General features: G+C 38.6%; 1 protein-coding gene across 1 annotated transcript; it reads left to right on the forward strand.

Annotated features, from left to right (window-relative positions):
• The first annotated feature begins 9,140 nt into the window (after positions 1 to 9,140).
• LOC145164247 (uncharacterized) lies at positions 9,141 to 9,917 on the forward strand. The gene has a single exon (XM_079082970.1). It carries the CDS (start codon positions 9,141 to 9,143, stop codon positions 9,915 to 9,917), a length of 777 nt encoding a protein of 258 aa, XP_078939096.1.
• The last annotated feature ends 495 nt before the right edge of the window (positions 9,918 to 10,412 follow it).

The raw sequence follows: 10,412 nt of genomic DNA on the forward strand, positions 1-10,412 counted from the left end.
ATTTCAGGTACATGATGGTCAGGCATGATTGTACACACTAGCTCAATGCGGGTTTTTGGAATTGATATTGAATTGGTTATGTTTTCATAATTTTAGAATTATCACTAATAATGTTTGGAAACTGTATTGGTCTTGGGGATTGGTATTTCATTTGTTTTGAATAAAATACATTAAATGGAGGATTTATATTATTTTAAAAAGTTCAAATTTATTGGAAATTTTGGGATGTTACATCTATTCGCAACGACGTGTCCACTATTTAATGCCAAACCCTAATTCGGGGTTTATGCTCACATTTAAGGGCATGTGATGGCTATGCTTTCCCACCCTCAGCCTCAATCACCCTCCCTCATCCTTTAAGAGAAAACCCTAACCTCCATTACTAACCTTTGAGTTTTTGTGGTGTTTGAAGAAGGAAAAGGCACCCTTGGGATTTGTTTCAACAAACAACTCTCCTTATCCCCTTTGTGCATGTTTTCTAGACTCTTTCCAGTCCTCAAGATCCGATCTTTATGTTACTTGTCTCTAGATCTATCCCTTTTTACCTTAATCTTCTTGGTGTGGGAATTTGGAAGGTTGGATCCCATAAAGTTGGCAACTTTATGGATCCTTGTGGTCATCATAGTGTCATATTTTGTAGATCTGAGGATCTTTAGGGTTTTTGGTCCCATGCTCAAATTTGAGTTCGTTAGTGCCATGTTTTTGACCTAAAATAGAAGGGACATGCATTGGACATGCATGTCCATAAAGTTATGATGTTTATAGCTTATTAGGTGTAGAAACCCTTCTGGAAGCTTTGGGTTAGTAACTCTAGCGATTGGGTGCTTAGTGAGTGTCTATATACCTTTAGTCACCTTTAAGGAATTAGGGTTTGGGATCTTGGCTTATTGAGGTGTCTTAATGGATAAAGTTAGAAACTTTATCCATCAAGACCATGAGAAGGACCAGATCTGAGCTTTGGAGCTCTTGGAGTCGTAGGAAAATGGCTTAATAGGTTAAGTTGTCCAGACCAGTCTGCACGGCATGGCCTAATGTTGCCACGAAATGGCGAATGGGTAGGGACCTGTCTGTTTTATTGTTCAGCCACCACAATGTAGCTAAGGATGGCCACGACGTAGCAATCAGTTGGAGGTTAACTTTTGATCGTTGACTGTTGACTTTGACTAAGTTTGACTTTAGGTCATTTGTTGTTTTTTGAGTGATAGATTGAGGCTTGGTCCCTGTGTATTGTACAAGAGACCTGTAACGACAATTTTTTGAGTAGTGAGCAATTCATCTATCGTTCAGATTGTGAGATGAGTTTTCCTACTTGTACTGGTGCGTCGAAGGCACCAATGTTGGCCTACTAGGTTATGTATCTTGGTATATACGATTATGTTATGCTAGTTAAATGTTAGATTAGTATATCTGTATGATTACCTATATTCACTGGTTATATGTTAGACTTGTAAATCTGTGTGATTACATGTACTTGCTGGTTATTTGTTATCATTGCATATGTCGACATGTTATTGTTTTGTTGGGTTGAGGTGGTCTTGCTTGGTGTTGATGGCCATGAAACCCAAGCGGTCCAGTGTATACTATAGGCCCAATGGAGTGGTCGAGATTTATGTTGTAGGAAAGCGAGAGGTCTAACTTTATGTTGTAGGAAAAGGAGTGGTCTAACTTTATGATGTAGGCTCAGGAGCGATCCAGCTACTATAGGCCTTATGAGGTGGTCCATGCAATCTGTAGGCTCGTATGTACGCACGCATTGTATATGTTTTGAGTGTGGAGTACTTTGGGGAAACTCACTAAGCTTGGCTTACAGTTTGATTTTATGGTTTTAGGTACATCAGAGGATAGGGGCAAGGCGAAGGTATGATTGTGCACATCATTCTGGATTTTTATTTGACTTATGATTTTAGAATACTCAGATTCATGATTATGATTTTTGGAAACTATATTTTTGTGTAATTTATGGATTTTGGAATAGTTTTAAAAACAAAAATTTTGTCTTGATTTTTGGGATATTACAAGTTGGAATCAGAGCCCTGGTTCGAGAGAACTAGATGAACACTTGTGCGATTCCATACTCAAACTAAGGATCTGCAAAATGTTTTTCAAAATTAACTCTATAAGAACTGACAGAAAAAATGCGATGTGTACAATCACCCGGAGCCAAGGAAAATGATTCCCCAAGAAATCCACATTTGTTTTGTGTATTGAAAATATGACAGAATTGCATGGTAGTATGTAGGCTAAGGATATTCAATAATTACATGATAGAATTGCCTGATGTATAATGTCAGATAGTCTAGTAGAATTTCTTGCTATGTTATATGGATCTTACATTATTAATGTAGTTGCTTATTTTATGCATCATAGTTGTACATAACTAAGATTTTATTGCCTGAAAATGTTTGATTTAGCCTTATTTCATGTTCCTTGTTTTGTTTTGAGCTTAAGGTAGAATCAGGTATTCGAAAGTCTATCAAATCTCGTGTTATGTATGATTAGCATACACGAGCGGCTGTAGGGTTAATGGAAGTTTCATGAGTGAGTATAGGTTGTAGTAGGCCAGCTTGAGGGGTGATTAGCTACTCTCGAGAGGGTTAGTATAGGATGTATGCATATCCAAGTATTGGGGTCTATAGTCGGGTGCTCCATGACGATCCTCTAAGAAAAATACAGGTAGTTGTGGAAGGTAGTATGGGCTCGTACTACTGAAAGCACATGACCCGTACGTGTATCAAGGAAATCACGAACCCCGAAGATGTTGTGATCCCTTAATGATGTTATTGTATGAGTTATTGATTTAGTGATGTTTTCCGGTTTGCTTTTCTGTATGGTGATCACTAGAGGTTTTGGATCAGGAGCTGGCAGCCTGGAGAGGCCAGGATTGATAGATGAAGAGATTCGTGATATGATCACCACCCAGGTGACCATAGCTGTTAGGGAGGTGATCCCGGAGGTTTTTGGGTCTATTAAGACCGCTATGATTGAGATGTTTAACGAGCACTATGCATCCGTCACCGAGGTTGTTGCTGTCGCAACCACTATAGCTCTTGATGCTATGGACTCTAGGGGAGAGGGTCATTTCAGTACTGGGACTTCAGAAACACGAAGCCCCTAGAGTTTAACGAGGTCAAGGACCTGATTATTTATATGAGGTGGTTATCAAATGGGGAGGGTTTTTTCTTCACTTGCTTATGTCCAGAGGACCAGAAGGTCAGGTACATCGTGAACCTTCTTTGTTTGGGGGCGAATGACTAGTTGAAGTTGGTGACCAGTGCCTATTCTCCTGTAGAGAAGTCCTTAGTGACATTGGAGCATTTTTAAAGATGTTTCATACTGAGTATGTACCGCTGGTGGAGAGGGATAGGTTAACCCATGAGTATATGTCGTTGAGGTAGACGACAAAGTCATTGACAGTGATCACCAAGATGTTTACAGAGAGATCCCTTTTCTGCCCCGGGTATACTGCTTCAGAGCAGGTCCATATGCCTCATTACTTAAGCATGCTCAAGACGGAGATCTGCGAGTTTGTATCGACCCAACGCTATAGTTCTTTCTCTAAGCTGCAGTCTTTCGCTTGGAGGAGAGAGATTGAGATTGAGACCCAGATGAGAGAGAATAGGCAGGCCCCAACTCAGTTACAGTCGGTAACAAAGTGGTTTAAGCACGCCGATTCCACGATCTGGAGGTCAGAGGGGCCGCACTTGTGGCAATTGCGAGAAGATGCATGTTGATCAGCTGTTGGGTGCAACAAATGTGGCAAGGAGGGGCATTTTGCGAGGGATTGTCATCAAAAGGCACTACTATCAAGCACCAAATTTGTTATCATTATGATCAGGTGGGCCATGTGAAGGCCCAGTGTCCTTTACTTGCTTCCAGACCAGTTTAGACACCATCCATGACTACCTTGAGGATTGCGGATGAACGCCAGGGGAGAGCCGAGGCCCTGAAGGCCAGGGTTCGTGCTTTTCAGCTCATAACAGAGGAGACCATAACAACTCCTGAGGTCATTTTTGTTACGTTCTTAGTGAATTCTTTACCTGCTCTTGTGCTTTTTGACTAGGGTGCGAGTCGGTCTTTTTCATCCTAGTCCTTCAGTAGGGATTTTGTTGTGACTGTTGGTGAGCTGGAGTGTCCTTCGTGAGTCTCCATCGCCAACAAACACGGGGTTGCAACATCAAGTGTTTTTCAGGATTATACGTTGGAGATATTAAGGATGTCTTACCCGATTGACTTGATTTCCATCCCTATGGGGGATGTGTGCGTGATAGTAGGAATTTACTGGTTGAGCAGATTTTGTTCCATGATTGATTGCGTTGGACAACTGGTGATAGTTCGAAACCCAATTGGGTGAGAACTGACTATTTACGGCGACGGTGCCAGGGTTGGTTCAACCTTTTGTCCTACTGCCAGGGCTCGGTAGTATTTACAACATGGGTTTGTGGGTTACCTTGCATACGTGGTTGACACTTAGGATGAGGGGAGAGTCTCAATTTCAAATATACCAGTGATTAGGGAGTTTCTAGATGTACTCCTAGAGGATTTACCTGGTGTTTTTCCCGTGAGGCTGGTGGAGCCACAAAGATGTATCGGGACTTGAGATTTAGTTATTGGTGGCCATACATGAAGAGGGAGATTGCACGGTACATGGAGATATGCTTAACCTATCGGATGGTCAAGGTTGAGCACCAGAGGCCGCATGGCAAGTTACAGCCCTTAGAGGTTCCCATGTGGAAATGGCAACATATCACTCTGGATTTCATCACCAAGTTGCCAATGACGGCTAATGGATTTGATGCGAATTGGGTTATTGTTGACCGATTGAACAAGAGTGCCCAATCTCTTTCCATTCAGGAAAGTTCTTCGGCCGAGAAGTTGGCCGACATGTATGTACGCGGGATTGTCCCTCACCGTCGTATACCACCCTCCATTGTATCTGATCGCGATGTACAATTTACTTCTTGATTTTGGCGGAAGTTTCACGAGGAGTTGGGCACTAGATTGCACTTTAGCACAACTTATCACCCTCAGACTGATGGTTAGAGTAAGCATACCATTCAGACACTTGAGGATATGTTGAGGGTTTGTATCATTGATTTTGGTGGGAGTTGTGATTTCTACTTTCCCCTAGCTGAGTTTAATTTTTTTTTTACAAAAATAGTTATCATTCTAGTATTGGTGCACCGCCTTTTGAGCTTCTCTACGAAAGGAAGTGTCGTACAGTGGTCTGTTGAGGAGAGGTCGGCCATAGGGTCCTAGGGAGGACTGATGCAGTCCTCCATACGACAGAGCTCATCTAGCAGATTAGGCAGAGGTTGCAGACAGCTCATAGCTGACAGAAGAGTTATGCCGATAAACGGCAATCCAAGTTGTAGTTGCAAATCGGGGATATGGTGTTGATGAAGGTATCACCCTGGAAGGGTGTTATATGCTTTATGTAACATCCATAAAATTCAGTAAAAATTTAAACTTTTAAAACCAATCCACAAGTCAACATCGTTTACAAAGTAGTTTTCAAAACATTTTTAATATCAGAGTTTTCCCAAAATCATAAAACAAAACACGAGGACGTTCATGATTACGCTTTTGCATTCCCGCGATCATCTGAGGTACCTGAAACATAACCCAAAACTGTAAGCCCAAAGCTTAGTGAGTTCCCCCGAAATACCAACACATCACATAATCATAATAACATCAAACAGCATGCATACAGAACCTTCAACATGACTGGACTGCCTTACATGCCTTCATCCTATCTGGACCACTCTCCGGGCCTTTGGCCTGACTGGACCGCCTCGCAAGGCATACAGTCTATTCGTTCTGCCCCAAGTGTCTTGGACTTCAACACAAAGCAAGACCGCCTCAACCCAACCAACCATGACATGTCAACATACACATAATTCACTACTACAAAAATACCCTTTAATGACACGCATTGTGTGCTGTAAAAGGGTGTGTCGTAAAAGGGTCAGATGACACGCAAATACGTGTCAAGGAAGGCCCTGTCATAAAGGAAGACGACACGCATTTGCGCGTTGCCTTCTTACGACACGCATTTGTACGTCGTCTTCTTACGACGGGCATTTATGACGCACATGTACAACACACATTACGTGTCAAGGAAGGCCCTATCATCAAGGAAGACGACACATATTTGCATGTCGTAACCTTACGACACACATTTACGACACGCATTGCGTATCGTTAAATCCCCTGTCATAAATGAAGATGACACACATTTACGTGTCATAAACTTCATCAACCATTTACGATATACATTTACAACGTGCCTTTACGATACTCATTTACGCATAATACGAAAATATGGAAACAAGTATATACGAAAACAATCAATTTCATCAAATAACATCATGTCAAACAAGTTATCAAAAAATTGTAATACATTGATATTAAGGGGATCTGAGAGTACATTGTTATTAAGGGGTTTTCCCTAACTATATAACATGATAATGCATACCTAACTATATAACCTGATCCTTTGTGTAATTGGCTTGCCACCTGGTGTACCAGGTAAAAATGTTAAACTTGGTGTCATGGACGGCTGTCTATCGGGCATGGATGGCAAGGGCTTGAAGCATTACATGAAACAAAATAACTTTTATTAAAACTTTTATTAATCACACAATCAACAAACTTTAGAAGTACCTTATAAGCAAGTGGGAGTATTGAAGTCCCCGAGTTTGCATACATGAGCCTTAAAATCCTTGGCTATATGCACAACAAGCTAGTTTCCACCAGCAACATGGGCAAATATGTCCAAAAACTATTTTAATGACCTAATCATCTTTAAATAGCATCAAATCAGCACCAGTTCTCTATATCTTCTTCATTTAGACCAAAAAAACAATTAAAAGACCTTAAAAACACACATAAGTATGTACTATAGATACAAAATAACAACTTAATTGCCAAATAAAATTACTTTACCCGCACACTGATAAGCTATCAACAATTAGCTCTTGAGATATCAACTGATTTCACTCGAATTTACCGAATGATAGGTACCTGACAGAAGTCAAAAGAGTTAAAAATAAAAATAAAAACTACTTACTTAACTACAATTTTAATCCTCTTAAAATTTTGAATTATCTTTTGTAAATTTTTCTCAATTTAAAATCAAGGGCAGGACACAAACAATATAGGTAAGGGGGCGAAACAAAGACAAATTCATAAATATTTTCTGAATGGGTCAAACTTTAAATAATAAACTTATCAGATATTCCTAATATGTTAAAAAAACTATCACACTAACAAATGATCGGAGTAGCATTAGTTTTTACTTGTGACACTTTTGCTTGGATTTCAAATTAAAAAGTAATTAAACCATGCAACAAATGATCGGAGTAGCATTAGTTTTTACTTGTGACACTTTTGCTTGGATTTCAAATTAAAAAGTAATTAAACCATGCAAGGTCACAAGTCTGTGGCTATCCTTTTTATTTTTCATCTAAAAAATAAAATAAAATGTATATAATCATTTTTTAGTGTGGGAGAAAAAGATACATTAGAACGAAAACAAAGAGAAAAAAATCATACACAATTCAAGAATCTGTTAACATTTGAGGAATAAATCAAATTACCAAAAAGTACATGATTAAAATCATCACATTTCAATTAACAAACACACACACACACAATAACACACAGAGAGATTAAATGAATTATTTAAAAAAAACCTTGTCACCATCTTTTAGAAACTTATGAGCAGCTTTCAAATGCACAGTGTAATCATGCACATCGATGTTGTAACTAGTAATAAAAATGAAGATAAAAGTTTATATTGTTTTCAATTACATAAATAATTTATTTGCTAAAGATGAATAGACCAAATACCCCATTTTAAGCTCCTTTTGATCCACACGATGAGCTGGCATCAAATTACATATATTTCTATCAGTATTTTTTTATTTTATTTTTCTTGTATTAATGAAACTAATGTTAAAAGAATTAGGAAATTCACCAGAACTTTTCTTTCTTTTTTTGCTCATATTTATATTTGGTGTGAAATTTGTTGAAAATGATAATAAATATCAAACAGGATTTGGAATTTTAAAAGAAAGATAAGTAAAATTAGAAATTAGAATATGAGATGCAATTTACTTGTAATCCATCAACTTGACAACAGGAGGATCTGCCTCTGGAGACAATATAACCTACAAAATTAAAATATTTCTATGAAGGAAGAATAGAATGGTTAACATATAGTTTAACTTGTTAAAAAAGAAAGATTTTACTTATAACAAATAATAAAGCAAATTTGCGGAAAAATTATGGATTACAAATATAAGACCTATTCAAATATACTACAATCCCATATGAAAAGTAACTGGTACCATTTCGAGAGAGAGAGAGAGAGAGAGAGAGAGAGAGAGAGAGAGATTAATAATCTGAATTAGGCATTACATCGAATACATTATGTGCAATTACAAACCACAAGATAATTATACAAAATAGGAGAGAAATGAAAGGATATAGCCATATCAGATAATGATTCACAATACATATTTGAAAATGGATTAAAATCACAAGAAGAAGGCCTATTGAAACACCAGAAAATTTCAGAGAATTATGGATAGAGGAACAGATTGAAAAGGAGATGAAAATGTAGGAACATTCGTACCTTATTGAAAAGACTAGCAAGGGAATAGGAGGAGTCATTGGCTCGAAGATGATGATAGTCGTGTGGTCATGGTGACGAGATGGTGAGTGAACCTAAGAGAAGTGGTGAAGTCGTGCAAATGAAGATATGAGTGCTCAGGTGGTAAAAAAAAAGAACATATTTGGCAATCATTTATTTCATCAAAAAATAGGCGGATTCGGACCTTGTAAGACCTTTAGGTATACTCTCAACGAGAGTATATGTGGTCCATGTGGCCACGAGAAAAACTCATGCATACCACCCCGACTAATCGTGGTCGGGCGTGGTCGTTATCCTTCGTGTTCCCGACGATGAATTCAAATGGAGAAGATGATTGGTGCTTGCTTTTTTCGACCGTTGAACGGCTATTTTGCCTATTTTTTTTTCAAACTCAATTCAATACACATAAATAAACATTCTATTTTCACCAAAACTTACACCTTCATTCTAACCTTCATTCTCTAAAACCACAAAACACAAACACATGGATTCCACAAAACACATGGAATTCTTAAAAACTTTTGACTCGGATGACGACGTAGAATTCGTCAAGACATTCTTCAATGTTGCGCAACACATTCATGACGAAGAAAGTTCGAATGTTGCTCGTACAAGGGTGGTCGTCAATCGTGATCGCCAAGCCGCACACAACTTATTGGTACGTGATTACTTTGCCGATAATTGTCTTTATAATGACGACTCGTTCGAACGTCGTTTTCGTCTGAATAAGGCTATATTTTTACGTATTAGTAATGCTTTAGAATCTTGTTATGATTTTTTCAAACAAAAACCCGACACTAGAGGAAGAATCGGTTTTAGTAGTATACAAAAATGTACGGCTGCTCTTAGGTATTTAGGATACGGTATAGCATTTGATGCATCTGACGAATACTTGAAAGTATCCGAGAGGACCGTAGTTGAATGTGTAGATTGGTTTTCTGCATGTGTGTATGAGGTTTTTCACGAAGAATATTTGCGCAAACCTACTCATCGTGATATTGAGATATTATATTCGGCTCATGAAGAGAGGCATGGATTTCCGGGTATGCTTGGCAATCTAGATTATACGCATGTGGCTTGGGAAAAATGTCCAAATGTATGGCGTGGTCAGTTCACTCGAGGAGATATAGGTGAACCAACTATCATCCTAGAAGCTGTTGCATCTCAAGATTTGTGGATATGGCATGCCTTTTTTGGAGTAGCGGGGTCTAACAACGACCTTAATGTTCTTGGCCAATCTCTACTTTTCAACGATATTTAGACCGACAAAACACCTGATATGACGTTCATGGTGAACGGCCACGCATACAAATACGGTTACTACCTTGGTGATGAGATATACCCGGATTATTCTACATTGATGAAGGCATACTCGGTTCCTCGAAGTGAAAAGGCAAAGTTGTTTACAAAAAAATAGGAATTGGCGAGAAAGGATATCGAGAGGGCATTTGAAGTCCTTAAGCAGACATGACATGTAGTGAAATATGCTACACGACTCTGGGATAAAGAAAGAATTAAACGAATGGTCCTAGCATGTATTATAATGCATAATATGATTATTGAAGATGAAGGTCGAGCGATTTGCACGTATGATCCGAACGATGTTCTCATTCCAATTGAGGAGTTCATACCCGGAACGAATGCGTTTTAGAGCGAGTTGTTGAAATTCATAACAGTGAAACGTGTTTCAATCTTCGAGAAGATGTCGCGGAACATTTGTATCAATGTAACATGAACGAATATTAGTTTTTTTATA

Source organism: Lactuca virosa, chromosome 3 (genome assembly GCF_052849685.1).
Source record: "Lactuca virosa cultivar CGN04683 chromosome 3, Lactuca_virosa_CGN04683_v6, whole genome shotgun sequence".
Lineage (NCBI taxonomy): Eukaryota > Viridiplantae > Streptophyta > Magnoliopsida > Asterales > Asteraceae > Lactuca > Lactuca virosa.